This window comes from Pempheris klunzingeri, chromosome 7 (assembly GCF_042242105.1).
Source record: "Pempheris klunzingeri isolate RE-2024b chromosome 7, fPemKlu1.hap1, whole genome shotgun sequence".
NCBI classification, from domain to species: Eukaryota; Metazoa; Chordata; class Actinopteri; order Acropomatiformes; family Pempheridae; genus Pempheris; species Pempheris klunzingeri.
The window spans coordinates 1553908-1573840 of NC_092018.1; the positions used below are offsets into that span (position 1 = coordinate 1553908).

The 19933-nt window shown below is 45.5% G+C and overlaps 1 protein-coding gene across 1 annotated transcript in view; it reads left to right on the forward strand.

Annotated features, from left to right (window-relative positions):
- The window catches only part of antxr2a (ANTXR cell adhesion molecule 2a), a 79535-nt gene that overhangs the window by 13060 nt on the left and 46542 nt on the right, over positions 1–19933 (forward strand). The window contains exons 8-12 of the mRNA XM_070834400.1: positions 3275–3335; positions 3980–4075; positions 8043–8112; positions 16098–16176; positions 17071–17166. Coding sequence (XP_070690501.1) covers positions 3275–3335; positions 3980–4075; positions 8043–8112; positions 16098–16176; positions 17071–17166 — 402 coding nt within the window. The remainder of the gene's footprint in view (positions 1–3274; positions 3336–3979; positions 4076–8042; positions 8113–16097; positions 16177–17070; positions 17167–19933) is intronic.

Consider the following 19933-nt stretch of genomic DNA (forward strand, 5'->3'; position numbering starts at 1 on the left):
AGTCGGTGCCAGGCGTCAGACCCGTCCTGTCGGAGTGATGCTGTGATCTCTGAGAGCCTGTCAGACTGCGAGAGTCCCCTTAAACACTGTTTATACCAAGTTTCCCATGCAGCCTCCTCGTCCTCTGCCAGCCAATTAGTGATACTTTCCATTTGCTGCAGCTTTTAGCCTGAGCGCTGTCAGCCAAGGCGGGGGTTTGTGTGGCAACATTTGTACGTGAATGTGAGCCCGGAGCCCGGCGGAGCTCACTGACCTGAGCTGGACTCTTTAAGTCTGCGTCTCAGCCGACAAGGCCAGCAGTGTTTAGGAAAAGAGACGGAGGCGTCGGACACGCAGCTGGAAGCACACGGAGCCAAAGGGTGTGTCCTGTTTCTGCTGTGTGATGCAAGCTGCAGCAGCTATGACTGATTATGCTGCTTTTAACACGACTGTGCTCTCTCTCTCTCTCTAACTGTACAAGTGGTTGCACACAACCACCAGCAGAATGTGTTGGAAGCTCTTTTCCTCATATTCATCTCCAGTGATTCAACCAAATGATCACTGTGGTGAAAACATGATGTATTACAGACACATTTTTCAAATTTCCAACAATTGCAGGACCCCTAAATGTCACCTCATGTGCTCTAAACTGAGTCTGTATGATGCACCTTTCAGATATTCTGCAGAAAAATGATAGAAAAGTGCTAAAAAGTGCAACTACAGTTCATTTAGAAGAGTTGAAATAGCAGCCTGGTGGTTGTAACATGAGTAGCTCTCACTAGAGTCCTGTCACATCCAGTCCAGCTTCTAATAATTAACATTAAGATGTGCTGAAAGCCTCTGAAGGTGGATTTGATTATTGCTAATAAGAAGAAAATATGCTTCTAATCTGTTTGTGCAGCGTTCACACAGTCTCGTTCACAAGGCCGTCGTTCCCACTGACGTCACGTCAGAACTGTTCTGTGTCTCAGCGACGTTTCCCAACATGTTTTAAAGCTGGCACGGCAGAGTCCTGCACGCCGAGAAGAGAAAGCTCATCCTCTCGGTCCTCTGAGGCCCGGCGACGCTTCCAACATCCAAATGAGACGCGGAGCATTCCTCTGTGATTAGTAATACTGGATTCCTGACTAGTTGGCCTCCGCGCTCCTCTGTTGGATTTCGAGGATTTGAGATCATCTGTGCAGCCTTTTGCTGCAGGATCGCTGCTGCCTCTGTGACCAGCGGGACAAAACTCACAGGAAGAGCTCGGCAAAGTTGGGTTTCTGCGCCCTGCTTTGCCTTTTTGCTTTTTGCACACGTCTTTTTACACGGGGGGGGTCTTTGCTGTCTGAGCTGCAGGCCTTTTGGGGAAGTGTAGCAACCTGTGCAGTGTCCCGATGTCACCCTGCGCCACATTCCTGGTAAATAACCAACGACAGAAATGCCCCCATGAACCGTTCCACCTAATTATTTCCACTGAACGACTCAGATTCAGAAACCCCACCAGTTACGGCGCTGGCTGAGATATCTGGATGACTTTGGATATTTGGACGGCTGCCTCCTTTTCCCCCTGCAGCCTGTAAATAATGTTTGTCACCAGATCCCTGAGAAATGAATAGCTGCTGTCTGAGTTCGACCAGACTGAGGCCTCTAATCTCAGCGTTCAGAGCTTAGATTTCTAGTCTGCAGATCCTCCAATCCGAGCAAATTCATTCCCCACGTGTCTTTAAAAACTGCTAAACTGCTATTTGCTCTATTAAAGGGGTAGTTCAGATTATATCAAGCGTGGTTGTCTGAGCTCCTTCTCCACAGTCAGGGTGTCGGCAGGCCCCCGGTTTGGAGAAGCAGGCAGAGGAGTCCCTGCACAGACACTAATGGTGCTTTTCCATCACACAGTTTTAGCTCCACTCGACTCGGTTTGACTCGGTTTGGTTGGTTTTCCATTACAGTAGCGTTCCTCCTCAAAGTGGGGGGGTCGTTATAACAAGGCGGCCCGAAACTCTGGTGGTGTAATTTGTATGCGGCACAAACACAAACACAACTGAGGACGTGGAGCGTTTGGTTTGTGTGGATCCGTTCACCTCGTTCACAGGAATAATAAAAACTGTTTCCAGGTTTTAAAAACAGAGGGTTTGATTCTTGTGAACGAGTCGCTCTCATGACTCATCCAGTGACGTCACTCCCTGATTGGCCAATCGGTGGCCTGCAGTCTGGTGACGTCACATTTTCAGCTCCACTCAGCTCACTAAATAGTACCTGGTAGTATCACCTGGTGGAGAACCAGAAAGGTCGAGTTGAGTAGGTGCTGGTGGAAAAGCACCATTAGTGATGCACTGCTGTGGATGTCAATGGAGTCTGGTGGCAGAGAAAAAGCCGTGTGAAGGGATGAAAATATTCTAAATACAGCGTCTATTTCAACTGATTCAGATTTTTATTTTAGGTGGGCTTTTTTTTAGGAGGCTAAAATCTGTTTTCCTGCCCCCCCACCACCACCACCACCCTCCACCGTCTACTGACTGTGGGACTGTCCCTTTAAGATGAAACGCTGCTCTTCTCAGTTTGGACGCTTCACGTTCCTCCACTTAGCTGGAAATCCGAGTCCTTCCTGGGGTCCTCGCATTGTTTTAAGCATTCAATTATGTTTTAATTTCTTTTTTTTTTTCCTCCTTCTCCTTTTTTGTCGGGCACTGCCAAGGAAGTAATTAGACGGGGAAAATAGTGGCACAGAGGAACAGCAGCAGATCCTTTTCCTCCCAGCTGTCATCTACAGCCCTCTCCCCTTTTAACCATTCCATATCAAACCATCAGATTTAATAAGGCCGCTGTAAACACTTCCCTCGTCTCCTCCTCAGATTGAAGTTTCACCCAACATCAAATGAAAGGTTCAAGTGTCCTATATTGCAGTTAATATGCTTCTTTTTACTGACTGTGTACTGGGATTTGCATAGTTTGTCCTTTGTTGATTTATTGAATCACGGCGGATAGTGCGGCTCCGTGACAGTGGGCTCACACAGGCCTCTTTATATGATAATGCAAGATCCCCGAGGTTTTTAATAGAACTGAGAAATGTAATAGGCTTGCATAATTTTCCCATAAAGGCTGACACAGCTGCCGTTTCTCCCTCCTGTTCTCCTCGGCGCTCTCCTTTAGCCGCCAGGGCCCGATCAGGAGTGAGACATTTCTCAGGTGTTGCTCCCTAATCTGTTTTCTAAACTTGACAGAGCCGATAACGGCCGGGACTTGATGTATTTATTCTTGGCCCTCAAGCGATAATGTACCCATTTCATTTTTTTTTTTTTTTTTCCCCCCACTTCAGATATTAAAGCGATCGTGCACGGAGATCCTGAGTGTGGAGCCCTCCAGTGTCTGTGTGAACGGTGAGTGGATCCTCCTCCTCCTGCTGCTGCAGTCAGCTCTGCTTCCCGACAGGGATCAGGGAGATGTCTCCGTCTGAAGCAGCGCTGAGGTAGCAGGTCTGCTCAGGGACACAGAGGAGATCAGTCTTAGGCCGTCTTCAGACACCAGAACTCTCCGCAGAACCTCAGATTTTGCAGCTTTTTAGCCATTCAAGTGTCCTAAATCCTAAATCAGTGGTTCCAGTGTGTTAAAACGACTGAAGTTTTTGAGGACATGATCCAGAATTTCATGAGAGAAAAGCTAAATTTGGATAAAAGTCAGAAATAATACAGACGATCTAATGTAACAGAACACAAACAGGGTTTTATTCTCTTTTTTTAATCCCTGTAATCATCTTGTGACCATGTGACCCCTCCATGAGGGGGGCCTGCCCTAATTATATCAGCATGTAACACTTGATGCAGTTTGGAAAAGAATAAATTAGAGATTAGAGTTTCATCTATAGACACGTGTTTCAGTCACCAGCCTGTAAAAGCTGCTTACCCAAACACTGGCTGGTGGCAGTGGTTCTCCTCAGGCTGTTAGTATGCAGAGCTGATATCAGGATCCTCTGTGAGAGCATGCAGGTCCCTCCTCACACTTTATCTCCCCGTTTACATTCCAGAGTCCTTCGACATCGTCCTCAGAGGGAACGGCTTCACCCTCGGCCGCAGCAACGAAGGCGTCGTCTGCAGCTTCATCGTCGGCGAGCAAACCTTCAGTAAGTGGCAGAAAGCACAAGCAGAGACTGCGGGTCGGGTCCAGAGGCCGCGTTGGAACTTATTGTTTCAGCACGAGTCGGATATTTTCTAATCACAGCGAGCACCAGAACAACCAAACGAGGAGGCGGTTAATAGTTCCCGCCTGGCTGCGGCTGATATGTGCTCTGAATCGGTATCTGGACGCATGCATTCAGTATCACAAATGAAAAGAGTCATTTGTGGATTTTATTTTGACAGTAAATACGTCCTAAATCTTCCATCAGGCAGTTTGGGGGTTTTACTTTTGTTAATACAGCAATGAATCATTCACATTTTACAGAGTGAGACAGGCCGAGGCCTGCAACCAAAGAAACGTCAGACTGAACCCTAAAGGGTCATTTTGGGTTTTTTTAAAATGTGGCACTATTTGTACGTGACTGGTAGGTAGTAAAAGTGTTGGAACTGGTCCAGTAGATCACCTCAGCCAGCAGCCACCAAACGGGCTGCAATGGCTGCAACCTGATCACAGTAGGTCCACTAAAAGAGCTTGTTTGATCCACTGACAGGCTCAGAGTGTTATTATAAGTGTGTGACAGCATTATGGAAAGGATCCCTACAGAGAGAACCCTGGAAGATCCTTTTGGTTTAACCACAAACAGCACACACACCAGACTACATTCACAAAAACAGGGATTTTAGCTCACAGCACACAGGGGCTGGTAGTCTGCTGCTGCCTCGATTAGTTAGTTTATTCATGTCATTGTGCGACTTCTACGCTTTAAATGGTTAGTTTGAATCCAACACAATATTTGCTTAACACACAATAATACAAACAAACTAACAGATCAAGGCAGCTGCAGACCAGCAGCTCCTGAGTTCTGTGAGGTAAAATCACTGGTTTTGTCAATGGAGTCTGGTGTGTTTGCAGAGAGTCTGACAGCATTATGGAAAGGATCCCTACAGAGAGAGACCTGGAAGATCCTTTTGGTTTAACCACAAACAGCACACACACCAGACTACATTCACTAAAACAGGGATTTTAGAGAACAGGACACAGGAGCTGCTGCTCTGCTGCTGCCTCCATCAGTCAGTGTGTAGGATCCAATTTAACCCTTTAAAACACCAAACACAAACACAAAGGATTTTTCTTACTCATTCATTACTCATTTACTCAATTTTTTCTGTTCATTTTGAACCAAAATAAATAAATAATAAGGCTAAAAATAAAGTTAAAATTACCAAAGTTACCATTTTAAGTTAAATATTTAACTTTAAAAATACTAATATAATATAATATAATATAATATAATATAATATAATGTACTAATATAATATAATATAATATGATGTCGTCGTGTGCCTGAGTCCTGTCTTCCTGAGCTCGCTGCCCTGTGACTTGACGGTGGGTGTTCAGAGGAAGGAAACGGTAAAACAGAGCTCTTCCCGACGTCCCTGTTATCTGACAGCGGCTCCGTATCGGTGCGGCACCATCTAAACTCATCAGAAGAAAGGAGGCTATGTAGGTCACTGTGCTCCTTATTTTGAGCTCGCAGTCTGTTCTGTTGAGAAATCCTTTTTCAGGAAGCAAATGGGATTTGGCACCAGAAGCCAATCTTTTCAGGCTCTCATTTGGCCGCGGGATCTGTGGGATCGACGACTGCCAATGACAACACTTCCCTCCTTGACAAGTTATTTTTGATTTTTCAACATTTCAACTCGATTAAAAACACTTGAGCATATTTTTTTTTCCTTTTTAAAAAAGAACTTCGTCTGAATGTAGAAGTGGCTGTTAGCAGATGTCTTCCTGTTAGTCCTTTCTCAGTTTAGGCTGTCTCACATTCGCCCACTTGGGGCTATTTATTCCCTTATTGGCTTTTGCATGTGTTCAGCCCAGACCTTTTTAACAGTGGGGCACCTTATAATTATGGACAGGCATCATGGCAGCTACAGAACACACAGCACATATGTGGAACAGATGCTACGGTCTCCTCCATCACCAAACCAGTTGGAGCCTCGAGCAGACGAGCAGAAAAAAGAAATATCAATAATCCGAACGACCTCCGTGGCTGAAGACGGTTCAGACCTCTGTCAGTCTGACACACACACACACACACACACACACACACACGGATCATAATCCAGTATTAGATTAGATTCCTTTTACTGTCATTGTAAATAAATACAGTGAAATTCAAAGCACAAAAAAGTGAAACAAAACCATAAAAGTGCAAAGATAATAAATTATATTCCCCTCAAATTATTACACATGTTTTCAGTGCATTATTTATTGTGTGACAGTCTGGTGGTGTGTTTTAACTGTCCGGTAGCGTCTCAAACAGGTGGTGAGGCAGGGTGAGGCAGGGTGAGGCAGGGTGAGGCTGGGTGAGGCAGGGTGAGGCAGGGTGAGGCAGGGTGAGGCAGGGTGAGGCAGGGTGAGGCTGGGTGAGGCAGGGTGAGGTGTGTCTTTCAGGATAGCGTCTGTTTTCTGGAGACAGCGGGAGGTGAAGATGAGTTCAAGGGCAGGTAGGGTTGTGCTTTTATCTCCCTTTGCTGTGGAGCTGCTGCCAAACCAGACCAGGATGCTGTAGGTCAGGACACTTAGGACAGAGGACTGGTAGAACCCTCAGGAACCCTCAGGAACCCTCAGGAACCCTCTGTGCCTTCTTAACCAGGCAGTTTGTGTTTTTTCCCCAAGTGAGGTCCTCTGAATGTAAAGTTAAATGTTGGCACCCTCTCCACACCTTCCCTGTATATCTCCAGTGGTCATCCTTTCTCCTCCTGAACTCACTGATCATCTCCTTTGTCTTCCTGGTGTTCAGGAACAGGTTGTTTACTGTGCACCACTCTGCAGCCTGATATGGCGGCTCTTTCTTTATTCTTTTTTCTTTTTGACCCTCATGTGACACCGTATGCGTCACTGTCTGACTGACCAGCAGCACTGATGCCATTAGATTTACAATAAACCTGATATGAGCTTTCCTCCTCCTCGTCCTCGTCCTCGGTTCGGAGCCGGGGGGGGGCACTTGTGGTCAAACGATGTCGGTGGCAGCGCTAGTGTTGCTGGGAAAGCGTCAGAAGTTAGAAGTGCTTCCTCTGCTCTTATTTTATATGTGCAGGTATTGAACGTTGGTTTTTAAAACGTTATGTATGTTTACATTACCACACACTCACATGCATCTTTTTGTTTTAGATACCAGCCGTCATAAAAACAGGAAAACACAAATAATCTGTCAAAAACTTGTTTCAAATTAAACATTGTATTTTTATTTATCAGGCAAATAACAAAGTGGAACAACTAAATAGTCCTTATTCACATGTTTGAACCAGAAATCTTAATATCTAGTTTGACCTCCCTGATTGTTTTCATGGACTTTTCCTCCGTCTCTTTTGTTATTGAGCTCCAAATAGTTCCCAGCTGTTCCCACAGACTTGCTTTGGATTAAATTAGTGTGTGATCTATTTTTTAATCCAATAGATCCCAGATCTGTTCGATAGGATTCAAGTCTGGACTCTGACTCGTCCAGTCCATCAGTTCCTCTACTCCAGATTCCTTTTCCATCAGTTCAGATCCATCATTGTGATTAAAGAGCTGCACATACTGGAGGTTAACCATCACAGGAACTAAAGAAATAATCTGGTAATTTAGGGCAGGGGAGGGAAACACCTTCCACTGGGTGGAGGTCTAATACATTTGTTAAGCTCTGTATATTTACTTTCATGTCTTCATATATTCAGATTAAACTGGTTTCAGCTCTAGAACCAGAACCTGGTCAGTGTCTCAGAACAGAAATACAAGAGAAGACACAGTTTTATCTGCACTCTGGATATTGTTTAGTATTTAGATTAGATCTCATTTAGATTTGGACGTCGGACTCGAGTTACAAATGACTCAGATTCAGTAAGAAGAGCACACGGGATCTGTTTTATTTGACTGTAATCTGAGAAGGAGTTACTTTAAAACCCTGTTTTCTCTGGTTTCTCTCACAGATCACAGGCCGAGCGCCGTGCGTAATGATTATCTGCTGTGTCCTGCACCCAGGCTCTATGAAGTGGGACAGTAAGTAGCCTTTTTAGGAAATATTAGCTTGTCGCCTCGTCATCACCACACAAACTAAAACACTGTTACGGCTTTATTTGTTCTTTTTTAATTGATTTAATTCAGTTTTATTGACTTTATCAGTTATTTAATGAAGCACAGGAATCAGGTTTTTGTTGTTGAAGTGAAACGAAATGGTGGGAAGATCAACATGAACCCAAAATAAAGGGGAATTTCAAAGCTTTTATACAGAAATAACAGAAATGAAGAAGTTTATCTTATAAATAGGCATGGCTGGTCCACACACACACACACACACACACACACACACACTTCCTCTCTCTTACACCATTTAAACATTTATTTCCTCTATTCTTCAGATGTTTCGTTGTTTCTGTGTTTTTCTTACATTTCTTATCTCTCTCTCTCTCTCTCTCTCTTCCTCTTTCTCTCTCTCTCTCTCTCTGCTTTATTTCGCCGTCTCCTCTTTCCGTTTTCTTTTTCGTGCAAGTAAACAGCTCTGAACTAAATCTATAAATCGGCTGTATGTTAAATCAGTAGACGGAGGGATGAGGAGTCTGGCGTGGCGTAGACAGGCGGTAAACACTGTAGACTAAAAAACACCCCATACATACACCCCACAAAGATTTAAGTGAAAACAGTGTAAATATGCGGCGCCGTAGTTATTGTTTGATGTTTAACGTCATCTCTTATAATCCCGAAGCACAACAGATGATCGCTAAGGCATTCTAGATGGAACAACAGATTTGAATGTCCTGGATGAGTGCGATCCAATCAAAAATGTATGATTATGAGTGCCGCTGGCTCCTGAAGGTCTTTCAGCTCTTAAACAGATTATGTATCATATGATGACGGCGACGCTGTAACTTCTCCAAATCAACTCCAGCCTCACCTCAGATAATCCTCTCATGTTCACGTCCAAACGGCTCACGATAACATGTTTTCCTGCCAGAAGCCGACAGGCTGCTGAAGGAGGAACGAGAGTTTCTGAAGGGAAATGAAACACCGAGTGGAACCGAGCTCCATTTGTTTTCAGATCTTTGATACACACATGAAATAACTGCTTAAACAGCAAATATCTGCTATACATTCAAAGACACATACATGTACAGACACACAAAATCTAATTTAAATCTGTTCTTCATCAGATACCTCAGTATCAATGTTGTATTGACGACTGTTGGTGGTTTCATAAAATGTTTCCACAATGAGATTTTGGATGAAAAATCACAAAATAATTAATATTAATTGAACAGAACATTAATATAATTTACAGTTTGGTAAATTACATCAATTTACTGTAATTCAGCCGGTAAAACCAGGAAATGACACCACTGGTCCCAATATGATGTTTGATACACACACTGATCAATACAGCTGTGTGTCTTTTGATTTTTCCATTCAAGTGTTTTAATCCTGAATCTAAAATATAAAAAAGGGAATTCAAAAATAGTTTCTGGTTTTGATCTGGGAGTTTTTTCTTCATATTACAAGCATTATTTGTTATTATTTCTAACATGAGAAGCTTCAATACAAGTCAAAATGACCACAGAGACTAAATATCCATCAGAATCAATGACTTTCTGCACTTACTAAGGGTGTAGTTCAAGTCATATGTCCAAAAACATGAAACAAACATGATCTAAGGAGAAAAATAGTTTGAATAATCTCACGACAGACAACAATCAGACACGTGTCCTTTTATTTCCAGTCTCTTTTTTTATTGTAATGCAGATTTATATGTGGAAGCAGCATAAACAGTGATAGAATAAAGCCTGTGCAGCCTTAGCAGAGGTCTCTCACAGTTCTTCTTAGAGGAGGTCACCGCCTCTTTTCCTCCAGCTGCTAGCGATACTATATTTTACACTTTTTCCAGCTGGTGCCACTGTTGATAATACAGGAAGTTCACATGCTGCCGCGGGATTCTCCGCATTTTTCTAACTTATGAGCGTGAACACCAAGCAGCTTTTTAAGTACAACTGGCCTCAGAGTAGCAGCCACGGGAGAAACCTGCCGTCTTCTGGCCACGTTTCCTCTCTTGAATAGAAATCAGGGGAACAAAACAGGATGTGATGTCTTTCAGCCGACCCGCCAAGGATGCAGGAATGAGATGAAGTTGAGCGGGTACATCTGTAAACCCCAGGCCTGCAGCGCCGGCTGCGACCTGATAGGACCTGAGCTGATGCTGATGTTACGTGCCCGCCATTTGCAAAAGGCCTGCTTAATTAACTCTTGGCTGCCGACGGTGACCCATTAAGTAGTTAGCTGGTACGGGCGGTGAGTAAACACATCTGCTGGAGGGGCTTTAAAAGGATGTGCGACAGATGCAGCCGTTCCCTTTTCCACGCTCCCCATTTAAATAATTCACCATGCGCTGACAATCCCTGCACCCAGGACCACCTGCATGGAACGGCGGAGCCCGGAAACTTCCTTCTCCGTCCATCTGTCTGCTTCTGCTCCATCACCGTTCCCGGCGCACAGGGTGCTCCGTCAACACGGCTCCACTCAGCCGAAGACGAATCGCCTTTCATTGCACGTTCCCTGCTCCCCCTTCTCAGCCATGTTTCGTTACTCGCGAGGCCTCCTCCTCCTCCTCCTCCGCTTGACTTTCTGCCTTGACCTCACAAACACGGGTTGCCGGGGAACATATTTCTGATGCGGCAGTCGCCGAGTTGAGGTGCTCGGCTGCGGCGTCCACGTCGGGCCTCCATGTCCAGGAATCGCAGCGTCCTCGGTTGGTCATCGAGCTGTGTGGGAGCACTCACGGCGAGGCATCATCTGTGCTGACAGCTGCGGCATCCGGCTGGAAACACTGGCATCTGCTGAAGCCCTTCCTTCCCTCCCTCCGCCTCCCCCATCCTCCCCCATCCTCCCCCACTCTGTGTATCCCCGTCAGGAGACCCAGCGCGGCCCGCTGGGGCGACGATGGAGAGGTTAAGTGGCTGCGCTCCTGCAGCAGCATGTCCTCACCTGGTGTTCTCACAATAACGGTGGAGGGCAAACAATAACTGAGGGGGGAGTCGACACCTGCTTTTACAAAGCAGGTACAGTAGCTAATGCTGATGCTCATCAATAATTAAACCGGCGGTCCCTGGGCTGCTGCTAGCAGAGGCATCACTCCATCTGCTCCATCCAGGGTAGGAAGATGTCTGTGATAGGAGTGTCCTGTCCTCCATGGTGCCCACAGACAGGCTGGATCCAGCAACATGTCGGCCAGATGATTCAAGCTCTTCTTCTTACTGGAAAACAAACAAGAGGAAAAAAACTAGAGCCTGAACAACAAGTGAATTCACCGATGGACACGAAGGTTTCATATCACTGTAAATTGAATCTTTGGATTCTCTCTGGGAACCTGACAGTTATTTTATAGACCAAACCAATTATCAATCAGTCAAGAAAATAAACCCCAGATTCTTCGTCGACAATGAGAATAATTATTAGTTGCAGCCCTGAAATAAACAGAAACGTAACATTCAGAATATTCTCATCGTAAGCGACAACCTTTCCCAAACCTCATAACTTTCTGGTGACGAAGGAACTCCTCCGTACTTTAGTTTGTTTCATGTTTTACGTCGGCGGTTCCCAAAATGTCTGCTTGTGGCCTCTCGTCATGCTTCCAGTGTGGCGTTCAGAGTGTTTTTATAGTTTCTGTCTTTCTTTGGAAGTTATCAGAGGCCTGAACGTACTCCGTATCTCACAGTAAAAAAGTAAAGACCCTTTCAAACTCGGGTTGTGGATCTATTTTGTGAGCAGCACTGACTGGATCTTAAACTGTGCATCATGTATCTGAGTAGCTGAATTGTCTCGAGCAGCTTTAAGCGAGCAGCTGCCAGGTCAAAGAACCATCTCTTGACTTTAATTCATCCCCATCAGACAGTCCTTCAGAGTGCGTGTCACTCTATCCAAACGGTGGATGTCTCGGTCTGGAGCTTCTCCTCTGGTCCCCAGGCTTGGCGAGGCGATCCCGCCGTCAGAACTTCTGCCACGCAAACTGGTGCAGAATGATGACTCCTGGATGCCGAGTGACAGGCCTCGCATATGCTCTGCCCTGAATTATTCAACCTCCTCAATTTTCACATCTTTAAGGGAAGTTTGAAAGCCATTAGCGTCACCATTGTCAGCCGCTCCAGCTGTATCGCATCACCAAAGCTTAGTGTCACGGCGGCCCTACTTTCTGACAGATTACAGCGAGCCCGGGGACGAAGTTTCTCCGGCGTGGAGCCAGAGATCTGCAGCGGGAAAAATCCCTCTGCCGTTCAACTGGTGTCCCTGGGAGCCCGTGTCGCTTTCTACCCAAAGTTTGACTGATCCCTCGGCCCCGTGACAATCTGCCCTCTCATCTCCCATTTATTCAGACATCACCGTCGACCCACCAAGCAGCTGTGGCTCTCTCCTCGGTGTCACTCACTGGAAAAGTTCAATGACAGCGAGCGCCGTTTTAAATTATTCACCCGGCTCCCTGTTTAAAGCCGCAGACTTTTGTCTCCTTTTTGTGTTTCGTGTTTTGCTTCGTCTGCAAGTAAACGCCGTCACTGCAGTTTTGTTTATGAGCTTTCATAGAAAAAAAGAAGAACTCTCCATAAACAGGTGACTCAGATATCATATCTTGTAGATAAATACAGGATCGAGGATGTTGGTATCAGAGGTGTTCGGGTTTCTGTTTGTAGTCTGAAAAGTAGAACCCCCATCGTCTGATGATCAAACATGATGATCAGGAACATGAAGGAGGAAGACTGGACCCAGATATCTGCTGGCTGCTCCTTTAAACACCCTCAGAGGCTAAATCCTCATCATGTAAGAGCTGACAGGTCCCAAACTCCAACTAACAGCTTTCTTTATTGATAAATCTGTCTGGATTTTTAAAAATGTTGTCTTTAAAATGTCAGGAGATGATGAAAAGCACCAGTTTCTTGAGGATAAGGTCACTTAATTCATTTACAATCATATGAAACAGAGAAAATCAGCCAGTCGTCACATTTGAGACTCTAGAAACATCATATTTTTGGTGGCACAGAACAACCACTCCCCGTCACTAATCATCCCTTTTGTCAATATTTCTGGAAGTAAAGAGCTGAAAGAGAGAGAGAAGAGCTTCTGTGACTTAATGCCTCTGCTGGAGCAGATTCTGCCGCCTCGACAGTAACTCTCTAAATTAGCCGTCGGAGGAGGAGGAGGAGGAGGAGGAGGAGGAGGAGGAGGAGGAGGAGGAGGAGGAGGAGGAGGAGGAGGAGGAGGAGGAGGAGGAAGGCCTTGCTGCCTGTGGTCGGGTGCATTAAGGATGTCCAGTGATGTCAGGGGAGGAGGGGGAGGGAGGGAGGGAGGGAGGGAGGTGTAACTCGCTTGGGAGCTTTTCCTCCTTCACACACCGGGTCCACACCTCCAGCTTGATTAACAACCTACCCACCGTTTCCCCGGATTGAGGGTGTCAGCTAAATTAGCCTCTCTTCCCCCCCCACATTCACGGGCCTGGAACGGCGCCGCTGAGGCGTCTCGCTGATGCACGTCGCACTCGAAGAGGAAGAGGAAGAGGGAAGAGGAAGAGACACTGTGTTGTTCCAGTGTTCTCGTTGGTTGGGTGTTGAGCTACAGGAACACCTGTCCTAGAAACAGGACACATAGAGCAGCTCTGAGGGAAGCGGGTGGCAAACACACAGGTAGAAGTACTGACAGCTCAATGTTCAACACAGTTTAAACACTAAACCCTGTTTTTTCTGCATCAGATTGGAAGCTGATAATTCACTTCGTTAAGTTTTACCACTAATTTATCTCACATCTCGTGTAGAATCTTCTCCCGTCGATGCTTTTTGTCTGTTGTTGTTGAGTCTGTGGTCAAACCGTCCTGAATAATTATCCTCTGACTGACCACATGAACCACCCTGTCCAGTGATCAGTAAAAATATAGAGATCTCCTCTTAGACTACCTGATTTAAAAAAAAATAAAATAAAATCGGTGTATTAAGGCCAAAACAACAGAGCGCTGAAGAAGGTCGGTGACATTTTCAGAAAAACAAACTTTCTGAGATTAAATTTCAGACATTTGCGAGAAATAAAAACTGTTCTATGTATTTTCTGAGATTAAAAACTTCTTCAAAGAAGATTTCTGAAGATTATGGTCACAAATTTATGGAAATAAAACTAAAAACAGTGTTTCTGGGCTAAAATCCTCAGTGTGATCTGGTGGGATCACAGAACATGAATCACAGAATCGAGCTTTTTTTTCTTGCAAATTTCCAACATTAATCTTATAAATTCAGAGATTGTTTTCTCAGATTATTTCCCCCTCTCCCATGGCTCTAATTTAAACGTTCTGTTACCTACAGTGGCCCTGATATGCTGTCGTAGTATCACTACTGTTACTGTGAAGAACTTAGATTTACACTTATTTGAATATATGACGTTTTAATCCCAGAGACTCTCTCTCTGTTTTTACCCACAAAAGCCTTAAATCTGTGTCATCACCTGAGAAATGAGACTGAATACAACACAATACAGAATATATGATGGAACAAACAAAGAGTGGAGGCATCAACAAGTCGAGTTACGTGTCAAAGTGCGTCCGGTTTTGAAGTTCCATGGGTTGTATTTTAAATATTTAGCGTGGGTAAATCAGAAAAGGTGCAAAGGAGTCACTTTAGAATATTTAGAATACACTGCATAGTAATGGACACATGGTCTGGTCGCTCATCTGTTCTGAACCACGGGAGAATTGGGGGCCACGGGCGCCGCCTCGGGCAAAATCCAAAGCAAAGCAAAGAGCTCTCTTGTTATTATTCTGCAGCGCCGGTTTTCCTGCCGGCCTCCCCAGTACGCTGCCACACACTCACAGCTGGCCCCTCACACACACACACACACACACAACACCCTCTGCTTCCTCTGCCCCCTTTTTCTTTTTGTGTGTGTGTTGGAGGGAGGATTTCAGACGCTTCACACTCGTTCCATATCCTGAATTCTCATTAAACCTGCAGTAATTGGATTGGGCGTAATAGACATATGGAGATTGCGGTGCCGTTCATCATTAGGGTTTTAATTGCGTCCATTTTGGCTTTGCATTTTTTCCCTCTAAATAAGTCGTAGGAGTTCACGAGCCTTGTTACCGCTCGTCAGGTTACTTCAGCCACACACACGGTTCCTCTGGCTGTGATAATGAGAGCATTTCCTCTCTGTTCTCTCACTTTGACCCGTTGTGTTCTTCACTGATGTCAGCGCTGGACCTGCTTACCTGTTTTTACTTCAACACCCATAAAGACAAAACCGTCTTCCTTATAGTTATTTACATTTTTTTAATCCAGCATCAGTGAGCTGCACCTCTCTGTCTGCAGATGTTGTCTTTCTTTCTAAAAGCAAAAGCAGGACACGCATTTTTTGTCTTTCAGTGCAGATAAAAAAACAAGAATGTGCCTTTTGGATATTGAAAAGTTATCATCTGCACCTGATCAGGTTCATTTAGCGATAAATAATGTTTGTTACGTGGCTACTTATTAAAGAAACCAACAGCACGACACAAAATAATGATCCATGAATGGTTTTATTGCTTCCACTCACAGAACTGTGTCCATAGCAGCGACTTCTTTTACAGCCAAACGGACCGTAATACAGAAATAATAGAAAAAAAACATAATTAACCAATCAGAGTGGAGTATTTAACAAATCCATGTAGTTAGGCAGGATATAGCTTTTACCATCAGAGGTGACGTTAACAGCAAAAATATAAATTTAGTGAGTTTAACTGGAATTTAAATGATCATAAATCTTAAATATAAACATATATAGTAGGTGCTCACACACCAAGCTGATGCTGGGGGACATGCAAACTGCCTTCTTACGTCTTTATTTAGCAAAATGCAACTTGAAACAACATCTTTGCACTGAGCTGACACACTGAGAGGATAAACCATGAAGAGGAGACTGTGGGAGGGTTTTTCTCTCAGGCATTAATTAAGAGGAAACATATTACTGTGACACTAATTCAACTCTTTTCTTTACAGGACTATGGATGTTCTCATCAGCCTGAACAACGGCAAGTCCTTCATCTCCAGCGCCTACACCATCACTGCGTCCACATGTGTGAGTCTGAAGTTCATATATTAGAGGAAAAGAGCCCATCTGAAGTGATGCTGATCTTCTGTCTCCCTGCTGTACTTATTATAAAACACACTTTTGTTTTTTTAAACCTGGGCGCCTTTTTTTTTTTACAACCGTTTTATCACACTTAAAACCCACCAGACTCCATTAACAAAAGGAGTAATTTTACCTCGCACAACATGGGAGTCGGTGGTGTACTGCTACCTCAGTTTGTTACTTTATTTGTGTTATTGTGTGTCAAACAAATATTGTGCTGCATCTGAACTGACCCTTTAAAACCCCACAGTCACATGACAACACAAGCAAACTAACCGACTGAGGTAGTGGCAGAGCAGCAACTCCGGTGTAAAATCCCTGTTTTTGTGAATGGAGTCTGGTGTGTGTGCATTTGTGTCCACCAGTGATTTAAACCCAACTTTTGGATTTAAAATACCAGAGTTCTTCTTTAGCTCTCTCTCATTTCCTCATTCCTTCGTTTCTCAGGAGGTGTTATATTGTTGGCTCATATTGTTGATGAGTACATTACAGACCATTTTCCTCAGAAGCAGAACTTCCTCACCTTCTCTTGTTCATCATGTGACATTTCTCTCCAGTGGTGTGCAGTTGTTTCTTATGTGTTTTATTTGTTGTTAATGTCGCCCACACTAAATCACTATTTTATATACAATAATATCATAACAAAACCTTGAATAATCTTATTTGTCATTTAGCTGCCTATACATGTACACATCTTACATTTTCTCCTTTGTAACATTTAATCATTTTTTGGGGTCTTTTTCATCCGCGTGTGATGAACTTATATTCATAAGTCTTATAAGTCTTATATTCATCTTCAGGACGGATTAACTGATCAGTTTTGTCGTTTTGCTCCTGTAGTCGGACGGTTTGGTGGTGGTGATCGTCTTCCTCGTGCTGCTGACCCTCGTGGCTCTGGCTCTCATGTGGTGGTTCTGGCCTCTGTGCTGCACAGTGGTGAGCTGATGACTCTTTACTCTGGGTTTGAATGGAGATAACATGCCAAGTAACTCACGTGTTGCCTGTTTTGCCTGCAATCCAGAATAATGGAAATATCACTGACTGCTACCTTCTCAAGATCTGGATGGTGGTAACGGGACATGCAGTGTATGCAATCAGGAGGTAGAAGAAAAATGGAGTTTAGCACCTTTAAAAAGGCCCACTTAAAAAAAAATTAACATCAGTTAAAGTGGATACTATATTTAGAGTTTTTTCACTGCTTTACTTTGTTATATCGCTGTTATACTGCTCGCTTCAACACCACCAGACCCCACTGACAAAAACAGTGATTTTACCTGGCTGACTGCGGGAGTTGCAGGTGCAGTTGCTCTGTGACTTTGGTGTTTCAGCACATTAGTTTTGATCCAAACTCACCTTTTTAAAACACTAAAGTTACACAACAACGCAAATAAACAGACCGATCGATGAAGCAGAAGACCAGCAGCTCCTGTGTTCTGTGAGGTAAAATTACTGCTTTTCTGAATGGAGTCTGGTGGCTTTGAAGAGAGAGAACAGCTTCAGTTCCCCATTAAAGGGCTAAAAATAAAAAATACTGTACACATTAAACTGCTGTTGATTTTATGAGGTGGGCCTTTGTTTAGGAGGTCTGTGATACACCGACTTTGCATAAGGAACCCACATGACCACACTTCAGAAACCTGAACTATCCCTTTAAGAGTAAAAGTCAGCAGTGAGAACACTGAATTTCTCCTCTGAGGTTTTTTCTTTGACAGTTGCAAACATCCTGTTGGTGCAGATGCGGCTTGTCTTAAGAAATTGTTCTGAAAGAGTTCAGCTGAAAGCCGTCGTTTAAACTCTGAACGCAATGATGGAACTAGTCCAACGTGTCCCGTGTGACGTTTACGCCCCCCCCCCCCCCCAGTCAGCACGAAGCGGCGATGAGCAGCAGGTTTGACCGAACCCGAGGCTCAGCGATGTTCACCAGCTGGAACATCTGCTCGACCCGTCACCTCCAGTTTACCTCGTTGGCCCGCGGTGGCTTAGCAACGCCGCAGTACAGGAACCTCAGAACAGGAAGTGCGGCGCCCACATCCTGTAGATCAGTGGCTGGTGACTGCACACACGCTCTGAGAAGATGAAGTCTTTTTGTGTGATTTCACACGACAAACTAAAAACAAGAGGCAGATTAGCAGCAGAAGAGTGTGAGTGACAGATTGCATGAATGTTAACTAAATCTGTGTTTGCCCGGGACTAACATTAGGCCTACCTGGGGACTGGGGGGATTAATAATGATCTCAGAGATTGTTTATGATTTAATCACCATCTCCATGCTCCAGCTTAAAATACTTATTCTATTTTGGTAAACACACAATTCTTCTTTTACTAATCCTTTCTGTTTCATTTCAGCTACACTTGTTTTTTACTCCTCGGTTTCTTTTTCTTCCTCCTCCTCCTCCTCCTCCTCCTCCTCCTCCTCCTCCTCCTCCTCCTCCTCCTCCTCCCGTCTTTAAACTTTAGCTTCCTCCCTTCGTCAAGCAGGGATGCAGTGGTATAGTTCTGGAGAGGGAAGTGCAGGACGCCCGTTTTTTCTTGCTAAATCAGAGTTGGAGTTGAATTAGAGGAACCAAACAGAACAGTTTCTCTGATAATCTCATCATGCAGCTTGTTGATCTTGATTTGAATAGAAAACAAATTGATCTGTGATGGTGATGAGCTCCGATCAGCCTCGTTCGTTCATCAACTTAACGCTAAACCTTTTCCTCCTTACTGCTCTGCTAATGGTCGCTCTTCCAGTGATGCATTCTGGTCATTGTAGTTGCGTCGAAAGCTTAAAATGTTCTGCAGAGTTGAGTTGAATTCTCTTTCATGGGGGGTCTGAGGGGCCGAACGGTTGCGTCAGTGTGCGGGAATCTTGGACAGATGACGATGTGGTCACTCTGGTGATTAAAGAGGATTTCATTAGTGTGTGAATGTGGAGGCTGGAAGGTCCTTCATTGATTCCTCAGATCGCCTGGAGTCCCCGGCCCCCAGTGATCGGTCCCCGGTCCCCAGTGATCGGTCCCCAGTGATTGGCCCCCAGTGATCGGTCCCCGGTCCCCAGTGATCGGTCCCCAGTGATTGGCCCCCAGTGATCGGTCCCCAGTGATTGGTCCCCAGTGATCGGTCCCCGGTCCCCAGTGATCGGTCCCCGGCCCCCAGTGATCGGTCCCCGGCCCCCAGTGATCGGTCCCCGGTCCCCAGTGATCGGTCCCCGGCCCCCAGTGATCGGTCCCCAGTGATTGGTCCCCAGTGATCGGTCCCCGGTCCCCAGTGATCGGTCCCCGGCCCCCAGTGATCGGTCCCCGGCCCCCAGTGATCGGTCCCCGGTCCCCAGTGATCGGTCCCCGGCCCCCAGTGATCGGCCCCCAGTGATCGGCCCCCAGTGATCGGTCCCTGGTCCCCAGTGATCGGTCCCCGGCCCCCAGTGATCGGTCCCCGGCCCCCAGTGATCGGCCCCCAGTGATCGGCCCCCAGTGATCGGTCCCCGGCCCCCAGTGATTGGTCCCCGGCCCCCAGTGATTGGCCCCCAGTGATCGGTCCCCGGTCCCCAGTGATCGGTCCCCGGCCCCCAGTGATCGGTCCCCGGCCCCCAGTGATCGGCCCCCAGTGATCGGCCCCCAGTGATCGGTCCCCGGTCCCCAGTGATCGGTCCCCGGCCCCCAGCGATCGGCCCCCAGTGATCGGTCCCCGGTCCCCAGTGATCGGTCCCCGGCCCCCAGTGATC